Below are 23,298 nucleotides of genomic sequence, written 5' to 3' on the forward strand. Positions count from 1 at the left end.
CTGACTCACATTAAAGTTGTGAATGCCTGGTATGTTGTAGATGCAATCCAGCACCTTGTGCAATCCTGCCCTACTGCACACGTGCTGTAATTTGGGCTAAAGGAAGTCCAACACAATATTAAATAAAAGTTTCTAATTCAGTGGCCAGTATATGTATATAACTTTGTCAAAAAGTACTAACTTTTCTGTTAATAACTTCCAGGCTTTTTAACAAATATAGCTTGTCTTGCAGAATTATAATATTGTCAGTTACAAAATCATATTTGTAACTGACAGAGATAAAATAAAGCTCACCAAACTTTATTGACTTTTGGTAGATTCCCACACTTGCATTCCTGACAACTGCTGAGATATCAATCATTTTTTTGCATGCTACATAAACATTACTCAGTGATGTTCATGTAACACGGAATAAACTGCAGGCAATGATTATTTGCTGATGTAGATTACTCACTTCTTTAATATGCATTTGACACACAATATCATTTCTATATCTCTACCATAAACAATCTAGAAAGTGTGGTCTGATAACATAGGAAGTCATATATAATGCGATCTGTTCTCCAGTCTGTGTCTACTTCTTATTTGAAGAGTGAATGAAATTGTATGAGAGAGAGAGAGATGAACTGTAGTTAAATGGATTTAACTGCAGTTCATTTCTCATAAGAAAATGAAATTGAACTGATTAACAAAAGGTATGAGGAAGTAAGAGGTGATGTGGAAGAAAAGGAGAGTAGAACAGATAGAGGAGACTGAGAATGTGCTTTCAAATGGAGAGATAAGAGAAAGAGAAGAATGAGAGAACTGGAAAGCAAGACAGAGGGAAAGAAGAGAGTTGGGGTGGATAGGAAGTATAACATGAGAAAGGTGGATTTTGGAAACAGTACAGAATATGGAAGGGACATTCAATAAAGGAATGATGGATAAAATTATGGGATAGGTGATGATAAAGAGTCCAGGGCAGGTGTAGAGGACTCATATCTGAGAGATGCACTGGGTTAAAGATCTAAAAGTGATTTCCCTGCTTGTTTATGAAAATAAGGAGTATCAGAAATAAGGAAGACAAAATTAATCAAGTTCATTCACTTAGACATTGCTGGAATAAGTGAGACCTACGTGAAGCTAGGATGAGGATAGAAATTGTTGGTATATGGTATTTTTCATGAAGATAGAAAAGTGGAGGAGAGAATACTGTTGATGATTGCAGAATTATGCTCACATTGCAAAGTGCAAAGGAAGAAATAGTTGTGGATTTGAGGCAATACGGTGTGTGTTCTGGGTAAAATGTGCAGGATAGTGACAAGGAAATGTAAATTTTTCAAATTAGTCACCTGGCAAGTAACAAAAGCTTGATCCTCATAGGTGATTTAGTTATGGTAACATAGCCCAGAATGAAAAGCCAATATATGGATAAAAAGAATGAATTTCTTAAATTTTTGAGGAACAACTTCATAAACAAGAAAGAAATGGAGAGCATATGAGGATCAAATCTTAGATGTGATCATCACATCAGAGGATGTTATTATAAAGGGTGTGTTCATTCTCCCTCCATTTGTTGAGAGTCACCATTAAGTGATCACCTGAGTGGTCATCATCCATATTGAGATTTCTGTGAGGAAAAGATATGTGTGAAACTGCAGCTCACCAAAGCTAGTTGCACTTTTCTTCTTTGATTCCATCTTCATCTGTTCTTTAGAACAGTTTTCCCCACAAAGTGATTCCTAACAATTTTACAGACGTAAAATTGTTAGGAATCACTTTGTGAGGAAAATTGCTCAATTTTACATCTGCAAAATTGTTAAGATCTGCCAGCTGCTTATGAAGAATATCATCAGGTTTTCTTTTTTTTCCTAACCTTTGTCCACACATGACACTAGTGTATAGTAGATTCTGCAACCTCTCATGGAGATTAATATAATCATACTCATTAAATTCTTATGTGCCCTCAAGGGGCGGGGGGGGGGTATACAGAATACTATGATAGTAGTACTTGAAAAGTTTTTTAAGTGATCCATGATGGACCTTGCTTCTCAGTTTTCGTTTGTTGACTTGGTTTCTCCTTGACTGCAAGTCACAAAGATTCCAACTTTTTCTGTCATGAGCCAATCTCCTCCATTTCCCTCCTATTGACTTTAACACTTTTGATTTGAGTCCTATTGATGTAAGTATATATCGTTCGTGCGTGAACCCAGAATCCCATCGATGTATATATTGCTAAATTAAAAATTCCAAAAATAATAATATATGCTTGAAATTCATTATCAGACTGCACTGTAGTTAAATTTGAACCTTCAGCTTCATTATCCATGAGGATGGTTGACTTTTATCAATAAAAAATGGAATTTATATTAGTATATCGTAACACCTGCCCATTATCTGTGTCATGTACGATCACACATGTTCATGTTTATATTACATCATGCCATCATAACTCTGGCTGCTCCAATCTAAACAATATAAGGGATTCATGATTCTCTTCTTGTGACCTGAGAGATCAGTTTGAATTTCTCTGTCACCATGGACAGACCAGGACCCAGTGGTGCCCAAAGCAGGGGGGTAAAATGGTTCTTGAGTGACCTCAAATTAGAATAAATGCTTGAGGAAATACTCGATAATGAAGGATCTGAATTAGATGATTGGGCAGACAGTGATCCAGAACAAGAGGAAGCAGATCTCTCCACAAATGTGAGCTCTAAGTGAAGCGACAGTGATTCAGAACTTCAAACGAGGGGGTGACCAAATTCGAGGCAGTCCAGCAAGTCATGTTCATGATCGCATGCGAGGTCATAGCATTTCGAAAACTGGATGGCCTAATTCAATAATTTATCACTCGACTTTTGTGGCCAATAGCAGATAATTATAATGAAGTACACCCCTATGGAAAATTATATTTTCATCATAATAATAACACATAAATTTTATTTATAATTTTCATTATTTATGTAACATCTAAGCAATATTTTGACTGAATTTGTTGAATTTTGAACACTAAAGAAGTAAATATAAGTACAAACTAATAAAAAATTAACTTATTATTTTTTTCAAAAACCTTGATTTCTTACATGTTTCTGGAGCCCATACCACATGTGTAACTAAAATTTTTGTTCCAATTAATTGTTAAAGATGCTAACTAAAAGGCAAAAAATAATTATTTGGATATTCCATAGAAATACTGCACAGTAAATTTTTAAATAGAGCTAAAAATGATCAGGACACAGGGTTCTTTAAGTCCAGTAGGTCTAGGACTCAGTGTGTTAATGTAGGATCTTCTCATTTCCTAGGTAGTTTATCAGGTTTGCTTTTAATGTGTCTCATATACTAGTCTGTTATTCTTGAAATCCATCTGCTGTCTTTTGTGCATGCAATATGCCCTGCCCATCTGTTTTTGTTGTTATAGATAGCACCTACCACATCTTTGAATTTTTTTTTTTTTCATTTTTTTTCTTATATCAGTGTGTTTTATATGATCTTTCTTGCTTATATTATAGGCTCTTCTTTCTGTTGCCCTTTATTTAGTTATTAGGCTTTGTTCTTCCTCCTTTGTTGTGTTCCCTCTCTCTCTCTCTGCTGTAGGCCATTGCTGGTAGAATAATATGTTAAAAAGGTTCGTTCTTATTTTGATATCTATTTTTTGATATGTGATAGTGTCTTTTTTTCTGTATAAAAGCTTCCCAAGCAGCCCTTTTGCATATATTTATTTTATCTGATATATTATTGCCCATTTTGATTGTTTGTCCAAAATAAATATAGTTTTGTTTACAACTTTATTTTGCAATTTGATTTGCTGCCCATGACAGTATTCATGTTTCATCCACTCTGTCTTGTCAGAGTGGATTTGTAATCCTGCCATTCTACAGTGCAATCTATTTCATTCAACATTAGAGAATTTACAGGCTGCATTTTGTAGAAAGCAGTCCAGTGTTGTTTGTAATCACAGTATTTATACAAGAAGTTAACCCTAGTAGAAGGTAGGAAAATTATGCCAAAAATGCACAAAAATCAAAATGCTAACAAGAACAGCGAAGTCAGAACAGGAAGGCTTGTCCTGCTAAAGAGAATATTGAACATGATTTAAACTCCAGTATCACAAAATTAAAGCAGTTAATAGATAGACAATGCAGCAATTACAGAAAATCAAGTCGCATTTAAAGGAACATAGGGAGGATAAGAAAATTAAGCAGCAAAATGAGAAACAGCAAAGCATGGAATCAGGTAAGTTAGTGCATCAAGCAAATCAGATAGGTAATGTTAATTGTAAAAAGAAATATATTATTTGGTATGCTGACGCTATCATAAAACATGCCATTGAATTTGTTTCAAGTTTTCCTGGAGCAGAAATTAAAAATATAGCACATTCATTTGAAAAGAAAAAAGAAAGAAAAGCAAAAGAGATTATAACTTTAGTAGGCATGCACAACTTTACTATTGATAAGTTCAGTATGGGAGAGGATTTGAAGGTTGTTGGAAGAAGCAAGAGAAAAAGTAAAAGTGAAAATTGTAAGTATATTATCTAGATTTGATAGAAATGAATTAAAAAGAAGAGCTGTGATGGTAAACAATTAGATGCATAGACTGTGTAGAAGGAATGGATGCAAATGTTTGGATATGTAAAGTGAGTTTCAGTGAAAAACAGATTTGCATAAGAATAAGATGGAGAGCATACACTTGAATGCGTCTGGTATCAGGAATCTTGAAAAACCGTTGATTGGTATGAGGCCTAACAAATAGAATCAGGACAACTAAATTATAATGGGTGGAAGGTGTGTGTGTGTGTGTGTGTGTGTGTGTGTGTGTGTGTGTGTGTGTGTGTGTGTGTGTGTGTGAGACTTAAAATGTTATGTAACTGTGCTAATGATGGGAATGGGCATTATGAGATTATGAGGAGAGAATAATTTCGTGTTTATTTGGTTTGGACCTATCAAGCATATGCAAAGATCTCTGCAGAAGGGAGGCATTAGATGAGAACAGAGATCTCTCAGTTTTCCAACTGTGTCACAGAGAACGGCATACAAGCATGCACGTAGGTTATGTCTGTATACAAATGCTAGGAATATAAGAAATACAGGGGGGTAGAGTTTGTAGAGTTTGTTAACTTGATCAATATACTTGGGTGGTCGAAAAGTTCTCTGCCTCGACCATAGAACGCAACACTATCGTCAAGATTTTTTTTTTTTTTCTTAGTTGGTACATCTGTGCTAATTTATTTTTTCATAAGCATCTATGTGAAATTGCAAGTCATTCTATCAAGTAGTTTGTTTTATACAGCTGTCTGAAGCAAAAGTGTTGTCTGTATCCCTTGAAATGGATAAAATTGAGTATCGTGAGGTTATAAAATTCTTTGCAAAAGAAGATTTAACATCAAAAGAAATTCATTCGAAGTTCATAAAAGTTTATGGGCACTCTTCTTCATTTTTGGCAATTAAGAAATGGGCTGCTGAGTTTAAATATGGCCATACCAGCCTTGAAGATGATCCACTTGAAGAACGTCCAAAAAGTGTAACAATACCAGAAATCATTGATCAAGTGCACGATATGGTATTGGATGACCAACGAGTCCAAGAGCATGAAATTGCTGAGACTATAGGCATTTCAAAAGAATGTGTAGGATATGTTATGCATGAAGAATTACAAATGAAAAAGCTTTGCACAAGATGGGGGGCTGTGCTTGCTCATAGCAGATCAAAAACACATTCGCATGAAAATCTCCGAACAGTGCTTGGAGCATTTTAACAAGAATAAAACTGATTTTGTGCATCAATTTATTACTATGGATGGGACATGGATTCACTTTTACACACACACCAGAATCCAAATAGCAGTCAAAACAGTGGATAGAAGCCAGTTGTTCTGCACCAAAGAAGACAAAGTCAGTTCCATCAGCAGGAAAAGACATGCCATTGGTGTTTTGGGATGCCATAGGCATTTTGTTTATTAATTATCTTGAAAAAGGGTAAAGCAATAACTGGGAAATATTATTCCAATCTTTTAACCAAACTAGACGTAAAGATTCTTGAGAAAAGAAAATCATCTTTCATCAGGACAATGCACCTGACCACAAAGGTGTTTTGGTAATGGGAAAATTAAGGGATCTGCACTATGAATTGTTGGAACATCCACCCTATTCTCCAGATTTGGCTCCCTCTGACTTCTATCTGTTCCCAAAACTAAAACTCTTCCTTGCTGGTCGCCTTTTTTCTTCGAATCAAGAGATGATTACAGCTCTAGAGGGGTGTTTTGCAGAACTTACTGTGGACCGCTACAGGGAAGTGATAATGGTGGTAGAACATCGCTAGAATAAATATATTAGTCTTAAAGGAGATTATGTTGAAAAATAAAAATAATTTTGAAATTATAAATTCGTTTTTTCATTGTTAGGCTGAGAACTTTTCAGACCACCCTCATATTGGGACCTCAGATTGTAAGCATTAGTGAGATCTGGCTGTTAGAGTAAGACAGACTAACTGGTATCAGATGTTAAGTATACAGCATTTTTAGGAAGAAAGACAAGAGAGGAGAAGTGTGCTGCTAATTATATTGGATGACTTGAATCCAGTTAGAGTTGAGACAATGACTGTAATGCTAGTAACTGTTTTTCATGTGGCAGTTAGTTTGAAGCCATCTGGTGTGAGGTGGAGTCTAACAAGATCAAATACATATTGGGGTGTTGTTACAGACCTAGTGGATTGGTTACTACTGACAAAAAAAAAAAAAAAATGCATCACTGAATGAAGATGATAGATATCAAACGAGTAATCATAATGGTGGACTTGAATTATCCGAACATTGATTTTGTAGTAGTGAAATTTCATGAGAAGAATAAACTGAATTTATTTAGTTGTTGTCAGACAATTTCTCAGTGGAATAGACTACAAGCAGCTATCATAACATCTTCTAAAAACCACATCAATAAACAAGAAGAAAGAAAGAAAAAACCATGGATAACTCAAAAGGTAATCAACCTTATTGATGAAAGAAGAATATGGAAAAGAGAAGCAAATGAAGAAGAAAGGTTAAGATATAAAACTTTGGATGAAAGAATCAAACAGTTGTGTAAAAAATTGAAAGAAAACTGGATAAATAGGCAGTTCACTGAGATAGAAGAATTACAAAATAGGAACAGAACCAGAGAAGCATTCTTGGAAGTGAAAGAACTTAATGGAAAAACAAAACTTACACAGTCTAATAACATCAAGGACACAGATAGAAACATACTCATTGATAAGGAAAAGATAAATGGAAGATGGGTGGAGTACTTATCAGATTTCTATGATGATGATGATAATGGTAACATGTTAGATGATTCACAACATCTTAAACGTAACAACAAATACCACCCTACCCACAAGAAAGGAGGTAGAACATGTAATTAAGAATCTTCCTAATAATAAATCCCCTGGGTGTGATAATATTCCAGCTGAGCTGCTGAAAGTTTTAAATGGCAATAATAACTATTTAGTGGAATCCATTCAGGACATCTATAAAACAATACAATTACCTGAAGTTTTTACAACATCTATTTGCATACCAATTCCAAAGAAATGTAATGCACAAAATTGTGAGGATTACAGAACTGTGAGCTTAATATCCCTTGCATCTAAAATTATTTTAACCATCGTTAACAAACAAATTAAAAGAGCTATAAGCAGTAGTGAATTCAGAAAGGCTTCAGAAGAGGAATGGGAACCATTAATGATATCCTGGAACTAAAAATACTAATAGAAAGATCACTTGAAATAGGAACATTTACATATGCTTCATAGACTTTCAGAAGGCTTTTGACTGGGTAAAACATAATAAAATGTTCAATATATTAGATAAATTAGACATGGAAGATCATGTACTTAAGATTATAAAAATGATTTACACCAAACAGAGAATGCAGCTGTTTAACTCTGAGACTTCTGAAGTGAAAATAAAAAGAGGAGTTAGACAAGGTTGTATCCTTTCACCAAATCTATTTAATATCTATAGTGAGACAGTGATGAAAAAAATTGAAAAATGAAAATTAGGAATTAGTATCAATGGTATAAAATACAACAATCTTAGATATGCTGATGATGCTATTCTAATAGCAGAAAACTTAAACAAATTAATCAAATTACTGCAGCTACTAATTGAAGAAGGTAAAGAATTTGGAATAGATATAAATGCAAAAAAGACCAAATTTATGAAAATCTCAAAGGAATGCAGATCCGAGCCAGAAATATTCATAAACAATATGAAAATTGAACATACGACAGAATAGAAATATTTAGGCACTTACCTTACTGCAGATGGAAAGCAAGATAAAGAAATAAAAATAAGAACACCCATAGCTAAAGATGCATTCTGGAAAAATAAAGATCTGCTCAGAAGTTCTATGAGTATTGAGACAAAGAAAAGAATGATAAGAACATTAGTGTGACCAATTTTCACATATGGAAGTGAGACCTGGATATTCAAAAAGAGAGTAAGGCAACAGATAATGGCCTTTGAAATGTGGTGCTGTAGGAGAGCTCTGAAAATCCCATGGACAGAACATGTGACAAATATGGATGTCCTGTAGAGAATGAGAACACAGAGATCTTTATTACAGGAAATGACCCAGAGAAAGATGAGATTGGCTGGACATGTACTCAGAGGTTCAGCAGGACAGAGGATACTAACAGTTTTTAGAAGAAAAAATTATGGGAAAAGGATTAAGAGGCAAAAAACAAAGGATGTGGTTTGAAGATATAAGATCATGGATAGGATCACATCCTTTATGTTTCTGCTATGCAGAAACAAAAAGGAAAGTCACCAACAGAAAGAACTGGAAGGACATGGTGCTGCACCCTGTCACTGAGGAAGCTATATGAAAAAGACAAATTCCTCAAGCAGCATGCCAAAGAATGTTAGATCTGATTGTAGTATCAGAGAGGGTAACAACTTTAATTTCAATTAAAGTTGTTACTCTTCTGCCTCTGATTGATGATAGTGATGATGCTGTATTTGCTTGAGAAGTGACAAGGTTTATAATGTTCCATTCAGAAAAGGTTACATGCTGAACTATAAAGCAGGAAATTATGATGAATTATTCACTGGATTAAGAAACTCAGGTGTGCGAGGAGGAGGAATATTGGAGCTATTGCACAAACTAAATAAGAATTCAGCATATTGGGACTGATTGGTTATCAGCACGGATGCTAAAAGAGTGTTCACTGAATTGGCTATTCCTTTAACCCAGCTGTAGAATTTACGTCTCAGAATGGAGAAGATTCCACAGGGGTGGAAAGAGTAGCTGGTAATCTCATTGCATCAGGATGGTGCAAAGACTGATGTATTCAAATATTGACATCTCAGTATTGCTGGAGTGGTGTGGAAGAATTTGGAAAAGTTTGTCAGGACTTGCATTCAGAAATGAATTGACAGAGAGTCTCTACTTTGCAGTGAACAGCAATGGTTTACTAAGGGAAGGTCATGTTTCAGCAACTTGTCACATTCTATAATCATGTTACCATTGAGTTAGATGAGGGGAGTGGATACCATGTTACTTTTGGATTTTGCTAAGGCTTTTATTAGAATGCAGCATGGAAGACTGTTGTATAAATTGTATAATATGGAATTACATTATAGATTATTCGCATGGGGTGCTTAAAGATTAAAGGGAGAAAACATAGGTTGTAAAAGAATGTGGAGAACTGACCAGGGCTTCTGATCTAATGTCCATTCTTCATCTTCTCGTGGTGCACCCTGTTAGGTATCTACCTGGATACTGAATAAACGAGAATGGACTGGCAATTTTTGATTTAGTTAACCATATTGTATTCTTATTGGCTTAAACCACAATATAAAATGATGGTACAACATGACAGAATTTCATGCCAGCTGGGGCGTCGCTCAATTAAACAAGGCCCCGTTGTTTTTGCCAGGGAACTAGGCCGAACAGTGAAAAGTAAGCTACTGGAACAAATCCTAAAAAACACACCCCAACACAATATCACCAGAGTTCAAGATCAGTACTATCAACATAAGAAGCCAGAATGACAAAGAAATGGAGCTAGCTGAGGAATTGGATAAGTACCAGATCGACATAATAGGGTTGACTGAAACAAAAAAGACAAATCTGGTGGGATTTTTCTGAGCAATAAATGCGAAATGTAATATTCAGGCAATGACAATCAGGGAAAAGAAGGTGTAGCTATAGTATTGAACACAAAATATGAGGCTAATCTTGAGTGGCAAGCAATCAAGTAGAGTGATGTGAGAAAATATCAGAATGGGGATTTGGACAATGAGACTTATTTATGCCTATGGTCCCACAGAAGGTTCTACTAAGGTAGAAGTGGAGGAATTTTTTAAGGCTTTAGAGAAAGCAGCTGACACAATGAAAAAAAAAAAGTTGGCCCTTGTTGGGGGTCTAAATAGCAGAGTAGGAAATGATTGTCAGACATAACAAAATATTTTGAGAAAATTTGGAGAAAAGAGCAAAGCTAATAATAATTTGCCATTATTATTAAGCTTAATAATAATGGCAAATACCTGTTTGATTTCTGCTTGGTTGAAGTAATGATAGCTGCATTACTTCAACCAAGGTTGAAATAATGCAGAAGTCATATTTTCCTATATGAGTTGCCAAAAGGTGTCATACCTTATTATTAAAATACTCTGGATTAGAGATTATATTTATAATATAACCGAGTGAAAAACTTTCAACAACTATCTATCTCTAATCGAGGGTATGTTAATAATAAGGTGTGACACCTTTAGGCAATTCATATAGGAAAATATGACTTCTGCATTACTTCAACCTTGGTATCTCACCTCTGGGTCTGGCTCCCACTAATGAGACTTCAATAAAGGTCAAAACTGGTCTGAGGAGTGACACTTCCCATATTGCATAGCATTATACATGTCCGCAAAGAGATGTGCTTTGCATTATGGGATACTAAGGCAAGTGATGTGAAGTCATAACACTCCTGAAAGATACTTCAGGTTCAAACTTTGTTTGCTTATACTCGGATAATGGATTAAACCAAGTACAGTAGTATCTCGCTAATCCAAACTAATAAAAACTGTGCTCGTTTGGATTAGTGAATTTTCCCCCAAGAGACAACAATAACTAGCGTTTAAGACAGAAATAATCAGATTCTAATGTTACATCAGTTTAATTTTGTAAATAAATGAAGTAACTGATAGAAAAAAAAGCTACTGTAGTTTATTTTAGTAAAAATTTAGTTTGTATGTACCTATATTGTTGAGGATTCTGATTTAATAAAATTGCATAGTTCAGTACATAACTTAATTTGCGTAAGAAATATCACTTTCTTGCACACAACACAAAGAGGGTATCCCGACAAAAAAGTTTCACAAAATAACACAAAAGAAGTTTTATTTCTTTGTAAAAAAAGTCACTGATTTTTTTTTTTTGCTTCTTGGAAGCTAAACTTTTTTTTCGAATGCTTCTTAAAAATACTGTATTTTCAGAGCTGTATTAGCAATAAAATTTTGTGGAATGGTGTATCATTCTGCTTAGCCCATTCAATACACATATTAAAACTGTCAACTGCCTCATCATGTTTTACTTTTATTCTTTGAGTCCTTTGTCATCAGCATCATCTTCTAATTCATTCTGTAGGGTCATATTTATATTTATAATTTCAGCATCAGATTTGATTTCGAATTCACTTTTGGTTCTACCTGAAATCTATTCTGTAACATCTCTTTGTGAAATTTCAACATTTGAATTTATATTTTTAACCAAATTATGCACGTTTTGAATTTTCTTTTTATGTATCACCATAGTTAGTAAATTCTAGAAGGCCACAGTTTTTTTCCATGATGCTCAAATTGCCTCAGGTTCGATGGCTTCCCAAGCAGCAGCAACTGAGAATGCTACATCCTTAATTATTAATAGTACATAAAATAATAATACGTAATAAATAAAACTTTTTTTTCTTTCAAACCGCAGTTCGGATTACTGGAGGGTTCGGACTAAAGAGGTTCGGATTAGTGAGATACCACTGTATATAAATTCTTGGTAACTTGAATTTATAATATGATATAACCAAGTGAAAAACTTTCAACAGCTGGTATGGTAGGAAGTCAACTGAATAAATTTATATGGACTAAGAGAGAGATATTAGTGAAAACACTAAATTAGCTGTGTACAAGACAGTGTTCAAACCAATTTTAACTTATGGATCTGAGAGCTGAATTAGAAATAAAACACTTGACCAAAGACTAGAGACCATAGATGTTAGAATCCTGAGAAAGATTAGGAGCATGAACAGATGGCATCAACGGCAATATCATATTAAAAATGCGGATGTTAGGAAAGAACTTGACATTGTTAGCATCCAGGAATGTGTTAGTAGAGCTAATGTCTGGTGGTATGGTCACTTAAACAGAATGGGAGAGGAAAGATTAGCAAAACAAGTGTTCTCTGCCAGGTTTTCAGGAAAAAGACCCAGACTAAGACGAAGATATGGGTGGATTGATACAGTAAATAGTGTCTTAGAAGACAGAAATATAAGATCGTATAATGTTGGAGTCTTGTCAGATAACAGATCGATTTGGAGGAAAATTGTAGATAGGAAGTTAGTAATGATGTAAATTTTTCATGTAGTACTATCATATCCTATACACCTCTTTAGGTAAATGTCAGGAATTTGATGATGAGATTATTGGCATGGATAAAGAAGGTGTCTGACTGACAGATATCAAAAAGTGTATGGGGAATGTGTGTGTATGCAATATTTAAGGTAATCAGTGACATACCACAAGGATCAGTCCTTGGTACATTGTTATTGAGTTAATTATACATTAATGGTATTCGGATGGATTTAACATGTGACATAGAGTTATTTGTTGATGATTCAAACATAATTAGGGTAATTAGGAATGTGGCTATTATTCGGTTCTTGCAGAATGATTTGAATTGGTTGGAATTGTGGGCATGAGAAAATGATTGTCATTTCAATGTTAGTAAATGTAAAGTTATGCACTATGGTGGGATGATCCAATGTCATATTATATTAGTGGGATTATGCTAGAAGAAACTGATCAGGCTAGGGATCTTGGAATTTTGTAATCAGGAAGTTGAAGTTCAAGGGCCATATAACAAAGATTGCAAATACAACCAGAAGATAATTGCAATGCTGAAATGAACCTTAACATGGAAAGATAAGAAAGTAATTTTGCTTCTTTATAAAACCTTGATAAGACCTAACTTGGACTATTGCAGGCATTCTTGAGCTCCTGGTTTCCATGGTGATTCTGATACAGTGGAAAGTTCAAAGTTAAAAACAGTATCAGGATTGCGATTACTGATAATGTGGACAGATTGGGAATTTGTGGAACAAAGACAGCAGAAAGAGGGTGATATGACTGAGACTACTGAAAGTTACAGAATACCAATAGAGGAATTTTTTATATTATGAAGTGTGAAGAAAGGATGAGAGGACATCCTTGGAAGTTGAGAATGAATGTCATCAAGAAAGGGATGAGAGCTAAATTTTTCTCTCATAGAGTGGTGCGTGATTGAAATGGATTGCCATTGGATGGTGCATGTGCAAGTAATGTGAATGAATTCAGGAATAAGTATGATAGCTGGTGGGTAGCATATGGCCTCTCTCCATTACGTCCTGACTCCCTGGAGGTCTCTCTTAATAATTATGATTATATTTATAGTTCAGATGGTTGATGATATATCAGAACCTTGTCATACTCCTCTACTGAGAAGTATTTCAAGGTATTTATTAAAAAGAGTAATGTGAGTTTTGCTCCCTGTATATATGTTTTGATATATGGTTTTACAGGCACTAAAAGAACAATGCCTTGTTCTTTTAGTGCCTGTAAAACTGCATTATGATAAAAAAAAAAAAAAAAAAAACAGACAAGGTTTAAGATGAAATTCTCTGCATTGTTTAGTTAATTTGTTTTTTTTTTGTATGTATATAATCGATTGTACAGAACCCTTTTGTAAATTCTGCTTGCTCTTTGCTGCCATTTTCATATAGTGGTTTTTTATTCTATTAAGTATGGTTCTTTTGCATATTTTGTAGAGATGGGATAGGAGACATTTGGTCTGTAGTTGTCAGTATTCTCTTTTTCTTCTTTTTTTATGAATGAGGATGGTTTTAGGTGATATCCATTACCTAGGTATTGTATCTTCATTTAAGTACCAAGAGAATCTTGTTGGTAGAACTTTATAAAGAATATTTCCTCATTTGATATCTTCTGTTTTTATTTCACTGTCCCTGGTGGTCTACCTTCATCTTATTGACTGTTTATTCTATCCCTTTCAGCATTATTTTTGGCTTCTTTAACTCATTTAACTTTATTGGAGTGATACTTTGCGTGGATGAGTAGCACTTACTATGGTAATTCTGGGCGATTTTTTTCTATTTCTCTTCTGTTTGTTTTCCTGATATTCTGTTTACTTAAGATAATATATTATTTGTTTCATCCTTAATTTCATTTCTACCCTTTTTTTAGGCTCTTTTGTTTCCTTCTGCTGCCTCTTGTAGTTTATTTATTCTCAATTTGGTGTAATCATCTTGTATCTTTATTCTCATTAACTTGCTAATCATTATATATTCTAAATGAGTATGAACATGAATCTTTTAACTCTCTTCTTTTATGTAGCAGTTTACGATTTTCTTTGCTGAGATGCTTCCTGTGATTCTTTTCTGTCACAGATTCTGGCTGTGTTTTACATTACTTTATTTGTTGAATTTTATTGTTTGGTTATGGTTTGATATTGCTTATATTTTTGCTTCCTGTCTTTTGTCTCTATGAATAATAGCTCTTAATAGTCTGTGATCTGAGTTACAGTACATTTTTCCTATTTTCTAACATTTTTATGATTGTTTTGCAATTTGTCATAATTAGTCGATTTCATTTCTTGTTACTCTACTTGGAGATAACGTTTACCTTCTTCCCTGAACACTTTTTTAAAGAATGTACTCATAATATAAAGCTTCCACTTCAGCAAACTCTATCAGATGCTCACCTCTTTCATGTCTATTATCTGTTACCCGTGGATCTACATATTTCTCTCCAGTCTGGCTTTTACCATTTTTAGAATTGAAATTCCTATACTGTTGTATAGTTCGCCCACTGATTAGAGATCCTTCGACACTTCTGCCCATCTCAGAAAAAGGAGAATCCATTCCGATAATGGGGTAATCAGTCCGTATTGTGGGATGAGTTGTTTATTATTACCGGTCGGAAAATTAACTTCTCTTTTATGATTATTGTAGTTAACTATGTTGCTTGTATAACAGTTGGAAAATTTTGCGTATGAAGCACGTGATTTCGCGTGTTGGCGACCAATTCGGACGTCCTTCATTTCTTTCTCCCCTTCAGCATGAATCGACTATTCTTGGAAAGACGCGACGCAGGGACCTACAAACAGTGGGCGAACTATACCTGCTTTTGTTTTTTTTAAATTGTCTTCTGTTTGCTTGTAGAAATCTTTTATTGTTTCATTATCAGCTGTGGAAGTTAGTGCATAGCAGACTATTATTTTTAGTGTTTCTCTTTGGTCTGCTTGAACAGTTACTTTCCAACTCTTTCTGATAAAATGAAATAACATGAAATGTACATTATCATAAATTTCCCCTCAACAATTTTCCTTCAAATTAATCTGTTGTTATGTTTTGATCTTCTAAGACACTTCAGTACCATACCACTGGGAATTAGCTCTGCTCACACATTCTTGAACTAACAGTATCAAATTCCTTCCTAATGTCTTCATTAGGAATGAGATGTCCAATCAGGTTTTCAACCTTTCTAATAAAATGAAATAACACGAAAAGTGTACATTATCATAAACCTCTCCTAAATGATTTTCCTTCAATTAATATGTTGTTTGGTTTTGATCTTCTAAGGGACTTCAGTACCATACCACCTGAGATTAGCTCCGATCACACATTCCTGAACGAACAGCATCTAATGTCTTCATTTATCATGTGATTCTGCCATTGGTGCCATCTATAGCATTATCTAATTTATCTAATTTTTGATCACAGGGTTTTATTTCTAAACCAGCTCTTGTATCCGTAAGTTAAAACTAATTTGAAAACTGTCTTATTCGAGGTAGTATCAAAACGTTTTGAAACTAGGTTTGTAACATGCCAACAGATGGCAGCAAAAAGGCTGCATGCACAGTCACAGGGAGCACCTACCTTCATAAGTCAGTGTGCCAAAAGACATCGTCCTGTGTACATCGGGAGCTGCAACTGATGTTCTGACCACCTGCATTACCACATCTGCAATTTCATCATGGACAGCAAGTTAGAACAAAGAACAAATGTGAAATTCTGCATGAAACTGGGCAAATTTGCCACAGAGACGTTTGACATGATTCGTCAAGTTTACGACGATGCTGCAATGAGTCATCGAGGTGTTTTGAGTGGCACACGTACTTCAAGAGCGGAAGAACATCACTGGAAGATGATGACAGCTCAGAAAGACCTTCAATGAGCTCAATCCCCAAAAATGTCGAAACCATTCGGCAACTTGTGCATGACGATCGTCGGAGACCACTCCACAACATTGCTGCCATTGTCAGTGTGTCATATGGAACAGTCCAGGCAATCCTCACGTGTGATTTGAACATGCACCATGTTGCTGCCAAGTTCGTCCCCAGGCTGCTGACTCATGAGCAGAAGGAACACCGCATTGAAGTCTACCAAGAACTCTGCCAGCGTGCTGTGGATGACCCTCCTTCATGTCGAGGATCATTACTGGTGACGAAACTTGACGAAACTGAGACGAAGCAACAGTCTTCAGTGGAAGAGTCCATCATCTCCACCACCGAAAAAGGCGAGGCAGGCCCACAGCTCGACCAATTGCATGATCATTGTCTTTTTCGACATTTGCGGCATTGTGCATCGAGAAGAAAGGAAAGTTCTTCTTTAATTTTCATATTCCATTTTACTTCCCTTTTTTGTTTTTAGATAGGTATTATGAGAACTCTGCTCTAATCATATGGAATTTGATCTTATGACAAGATCTGAATTATCATTTGTTCCAGCTATTTTTCTGAACTTGAGATTTTTGATTTTAAACCCCCCCGAGACGAAGCAACAGTCTTCAGTGGAAGAGTCCATTATCTCCACCACCGAAAAAGGCGAGGAAGGTCCACAGCTCGGCCAATTGCATGATCATCGTCATTTGTGGCATTGTGCATCGAGAATTCGTTCTCAGGGGCCAGCTGTCAATAGTGAGTTTTACTGCCAGGTTTTAAGGCGTCTGAGGGAGGACATCGGCGAAAGCGACCAGATCTGTGGTGCGCGAAAAACTGGATGCTCCACGACGATAATGCACCCTGTCACAGAGCTCTCCTCACACGTGAGTTTCTCGGCAGAAACAACATGAACTCACTTCCACACCCACCCTACTTGCCAGATTTGGCTCCTGCAGACTTCGCCCTCTTCCCGAAGATGAAGATCCAGCTCAAAGGTCACCGTTTTGACACCATTGCGGTGATCCAGTGCAAATCGCAGAAGGTGCTTGACATGCTTCGAAAAGAAAACTTCCAGGACATATTCCAGAAGTGGCAAGAATGCTGGGAGCACTGTATTGATATGCAAAGGGACTATTTTGAAGGTGATAGTGTGTAAACGTATATAAATAAAGTAATTTCTTGTAAACAGAGCTAGTCTTGAAACTTTTTGATACCACCTCGTATACTGTTAACTTATTATTTTGTCTAATTTCTCTCTTAATCCATATGCATTTATTCGACTGGTTCCTCCACATACCAGTTTTTTATTTTGTTTATCAATTTCAATATTTAATTGCCAACTTCAGTGAAAATTGCATCTCAGTATGTTCATCAAGAATGCAGTTGATGTTATCTTCCTATTGCTGATTTTTTCACACCAAAATGTGCTACACAAGTTATTTGATTGATTTAAAGAAGATGACTTGTATGGGATTTTTTGAGAAATATAGCATTGTCAATATAAAGTAAATAATTGAATAGTATATCTCCAATTTTGATATTAGGCTTAATTATCATCACTTTCCTTCGGGAATTGATCCACATTGTTAATAACAGTAGAATTGATTTTCACATTTGTTCTTGCACCTAACTTTATCAAATGATCTTGCTGTACCTCCTTAAGTTCTAGCTGCTGACTTACAGCTTATAGATAGATTATGTATTGGTCTGTATATTGTAGCATTTTGAATAGTTTTTCTTTTTTTACTTTGTGATATACCTTTCTTCAGCACTACAAACTTAAATACATATACTGGTAATATTCCATCATTTCTCAACTGCTTTAAAGTGAAAACCCTGATCCTTAAAACTCATAGTAGGCCTGAACCCAATCCAAGTTTCTGTTCCAAAATGCTCCATAGCTTGCATAAATCTTATCTGGAAGGAATGCTCATTAGGAAAATTCTTCTTTAATTTTCATATTCCATTTTACTTCCCTGTTTTGTTTTTAGATAGGTATTATGAGAACTCTGCTCTAATCATATGGAATTTGATCTTATGACAAGATCTGAATTATCATCTGTTCCAGCTATTTTTCTGAACTTGAGATTTTTGATTTTTAACCCCCCCCTCCCCCCACCACAAGTATTGATATGCATACTTGACTAAATTCCTTTTGAAATATTTTCTAACTCATTGTTTTGTCACTTTTGTTTTATATAACAATTTTCAAAGTAATTATTCTAGACATCTAGAATATTTTTATCTTCATTTAAGTTAAGGGATATTATATCCCATATTATTTCTTAGCCGAATGTGATACTCAAAGAGTTTCATGCCGAATATAGAAACTATATAAAGTTCGGCAATTCCAAACGTAAGCAAATACCTGGATAGTGTACCACCTGACCCTTACTATGAGTTGCCTCAGCTTGCACTACCAAATTTGTCAGATATTGCACTATCCAGGTATTTGCTTATGCTTGGAATTGCCGAACTTTATATAGTTTCTATATTTGGCATGAAACTTCTTTGAGTTTCTCATTCGGCTAAGAAACAATATGGGATGTAATATCCCTTAACTTAAATAAGTTCATGTCGCTGAATTGAAGCCTTTGGCTCTTCATATAATTAGTTTTTATCTTCAGTTTTTATGTCACCATTATCATATTTAATTCCTTTTACAGTACTGTTCCCTCTATTATTTCTAAGCTTTTTTCAACATCTACCATAACATTTTGTTTTACATTTCTATATATTCTTCTGTATTCTTACCCAATCTTCCTCTGACTTTTACAAAAGGTTTTCACTTGATTAGAAATGAAATTAAACTTGCTGAGGATTTATATTCTTGTTTAATCCTTTATCCAAGTATAAGCAAACAAAGTTTGCATGTGATATATCTCCATGACTTGGTTACTTGAGGCTGCTGATGTCACATCAAATTCCTTAGTATCCCACAATGCAAAGAAGCATGCTTCCTTTCAGACGTGTATATTGCTGCACATTATGGGAAAGATCATCTAGATCGGTTTTTTGACCTTTTGTTGGATCTTATCAGTGGGAGCCAGACCCAGAAGAGTTGCCAAGATTGAATTCATGCAGATATCACATATTTCTCTAATTATTATATGGTGTTTCACTTTAGAATAATTAGGTGATACACCATGCTCAAAACATTCACAGTACATTTGATTGGCGAGTTGGTTAAGAAAAAGTCCTGAGTGTTGGAAGAATGATGAGGATTGTCTGGTGTTTTGTTGGTAGCTAACTATTTCTGTTAGAGCATGACTGATAGATTTTACTGTGATCTGAACAGCAGTAGTAAGTAGTTTGGATATTCTTTAAAATCACATTTTATTTTTCAGATTGAGCATGGAGCTAAACAACACCTTAAACATCTCACTGAGTACTTTGCCTTTTTCTTGGAGTTTGCTAAAATGGGAGAAGAAGAATGTCAATTTTTGCTTTCTGTTGAAACCATCTCTACAATAATTAATTTTTATCTGGGACAGAAAGCTTCAGATTATGTAAGTCTTTTATGCCTTGTTTCTTAGCAATTAATTTTATATTTAATATAGGAATGAATTAAAACTATAGAATTATGACATGTAAATGATTTATGCTATTTAGAGTATTTTTTTTTTTTTTCAAGGATAAATAATATATTGATCTATGGAATATCTCTGTTCAGTATATGAATAGGAGGGAGACCCTAACTGTATTGTAAGTTCTGAATTGTTTGATTTAGAAATCATTCAACATTAAAAAAAAAAAAAAAAAAAAAAAAAAAAAACTTAACTTTTCAGCAAGTTTAGATTTTTTTGCTGTCCACTTTAGTTTTTTTCTATACTGACTTGAATCTGAGGATTCTGTCAGATGGACAGCTGGGAAACATGCAGCAGACTGAATGAATGTGTAACTGAAATGAGTATTTCATTATCTAACATATGCATTTGTAATTATTACTTATATATTTATGCTAAATGAAATGAGATCAAAATGAAATGCAGTGTAATTCAACCAGACATGCTCAAATTTGGAGGTATAAAAGTTTTACAGTGGCTGCATGCCATAATTCATAAAGCCTGGTCAGAGGGTCAAATTTTGGATGATTGGAGCAGGGCTTTCATAGTACACATACACAAAAGAGAAATAAAACTGAATGTGAGAATGACAAAGGTATTTCTCTACTGAGTGTTCCTGGTAAGATTTATACAAGTATACTTGAGATTGGCTAAGAACAATTGTAGAAAGGAAGCTTGGTGAAGTACCTATAAAATGGTGATTGAAGTGAATCTGTGAGCGGGATCATCTATGAGCCTAATTGCTTGCCTGCAGATAGCATCAAGGATTTTAAGGAATGTTTTTGGTGGATCCCTTCCCCACAAAACAAAACAAAAAAAAAAAAAAAGTCAGCAGTATTCTAAGCATGAGCAGGTTTGGGTATCACAGTTACTCCGGACATAATCCCACCAATATTGATGCTGGGATTATGTCCGGAGTAACTGATGAGGCTAGAGATCTTGGAGTTATGGTAGACAGAAACATTTCAAGGGTCACATAGCAAAAATTGCAAATACGACTCAGAGGATATTTGCAATGTTGAAACAGGCATTGACAAATAAGGATGTGGAAGTTATTTTGCTTCTTTACAAGGTGTTTATACGATCACCCTGGATTACTGTGTGCAGATTGGGTCCTTCTGGGTTCCAAAGGGATAAAGTAACCTGTGGAAAGTCTGCGAAGAAGAGTTACAAAGATAATAAAGATCTAGAAACTTGAGAGCGTGTTATAAGATTTGATGAATTTCATTATATAGAAGGTGAGGAGATGACCAAGGGGTTTATGTGTGGTTAAAAATGGAGTTAGAGCTAGATTTTTCTCTCATATAACCATGAGTGAGTGGAAGTTTGCCTGATGAAGTAGTGAGTGCATCTGTAGATCATCAGGTGTGGATGATCTACAGACTCCTTCGATCAGTCCTCCCTGAAGGTGTAATAATATATTTTTTCAAAAATTATTAACAGTTAATATAAGTCGGTTCCCAGAATTTGAAATGGACATACAATCAGAGCATTTAAGATTCATTTTATTTCATAATGTTACAAAGAACAGATGCAATTTTAATCTGCTGGAATGTATAATCTTGATCAGATTCCAGAGAACTCTTTGCCTAGTGTCAGTGGCATGGGAGCCAAGGCCAGGTCAGACCTGACAGATTCTAAAAATGCATTGTAGTCTTGTTCTTGCATTCTAATCTTAGTAAAGCAGCCAGTCTGTAAATTTTGTTTTTAAGCTGGCATGAACAGGGCACTTGATTGACATCTGGCAAGGAGAGAATGGTAACTTGTTCCTTGGTAGATAGTAGAAAAGAAAACAACTTCCTACGCCATTTGAAGAAAGTTTATTTATTTCTTTCTTTTATTTATTTTTTATGGGGCTCCTGCAGAAGTTTACATAGAAACCTATAATACATTTGTACCATAGATGGGCTAAGAGTTTTTTATTTATTTTAGTTTATTTTTCATGAATTTTATATATTTTTGTACTCTTTAAAAATTATTTTTGATATGGTCCAGAAACTCTGCTCTAGAGACCGAACACAGAACTTTTTCAAGCCACTTCAGGCCTCTAATAGGTGGGGCACTGGTCCCACATTTTGTGATTAAGTTCATCTCCCAACTAAAGACAATCATAAACATCCATGCCCATAGATTATACTTGCAAAGGATCCATATTATTTGTTCACATGTTCCTTTAAGGTAGGATATGGAAATTCTTTTCACATCACTCTATAGTCTGGTTACAATGAAATGATCACTCATAAAATTATTGACAGCTATTATCTGACAGCCAGACTTCAATCTGTAAAAAGAATTTCTGTGCCCTCCCTTAAAGGAACATCTGGAGGGGATTAGATTAGATTAACACCATTTCTCTGTGAGTACAATCTATATACTTCCTTCAAACCAACTTGGAAGCTGTCTTCCTTTCTATCATCTACCAAGAACGAGTTGCCTCTTACCAGGTGTCTATCAGGTGCACTGTTGATGTCAGCTTGTAACAAAATTTTGGACATTCTAGATGTTCTCTTAAGATTAGAATCCAAGAATCAAGACTACATTGCATTTTTAGAATCCTACAAGTCTGGTTTTGCTTTGTACACTATTGACATTTGACACAGAATTCTTTGGTATCAGACCAATATTCTACCTTCCAGCAGATTCACATTTGATTGTCTGTTCTTCACAACATGTTAAACATTCATACCTGAATCATCCATACCTTAATAGTTATGATTGTCTGCCAATTTCAAAATTCTGGAAAGTGAATGTGATTACCATTATCTGTTCATGTTCTTTATATATATATATATATTTTTTTTTTTAATTTTTGATTAGATTATTTACTTTTAGTTCCAGTAACTATCCAACTTGTTCCTTTGAAATCTAATAATGTGTCCTGCTGTCAGCTTAGCTGAGAATGAGGCACAAGCTAGTAAGCGCATGCTACATGACTCATATCATGTGGATTTATGTTTGAATGTGGTTAACTGATCTTTTTTCTCTGTTGATGTTTATGCTACATTGAATGAAATGTATTGGAGTTTTTAATAAATTTATAATTTCTCGAAACCAAAATATACCCATAATCATTTATAGTATTAAAATACCTTTTCTGTGGTTGTGTATCTGCAGTTGTCCACCCACCAAAAGATCAGTATTTAATTCCTGCAGATTTTGAAGATGTTTAGGAAAAAGTATCAAGAGAAAACTGTATATGTGTGCATATGTATGACTCCAAAGATTAATGTTTTTTTAAATCTATAGTACATTAGTACGGTGGATAGACTAAAGATTTTTATTAATTATATATATATA

General features: G+C 34.8%; 1 protein-coding gene across 1 annotated transcript in view; it reads left to right on the forward strand.

The window, feature by feature from the left end:
- puf (ubiquitinyl hydrolase 1 puf) overlaps positions 1 to 23,298 on the forward strand; it is a 1,013,305-nt gene that overhangs the window by 672,534 nt on the left and 317,473 nt on the right. Inside the window, exon 54 of the mRNA XM_090399560.1 lies at positions 19,783 to 19,944. Coding sequence (XP_090255686.1) covers positions 19,783 to 19,944 — 162 coding nt within the window. The remainder of the gene's footprint in view (positions 1 to 19,782; positions 19,945 to 23,298) is intronic.

Source organism: Typopeltis vanoorti, chromosome 10 (genome assembly GCF_054136105.1).
Source record: "Typopeltis vanoorti isolate ZY-2024b chromosome 10, IOZ_Tvanoo_1.0, whole genome shotgun sequence".
Lineage (NCBI taxonomy): Eukaryota > Metazoa > Arthropoda > Arachnida > Uropygi > Thelyphonidae > Typopeltis > Typopeltis vanoorti.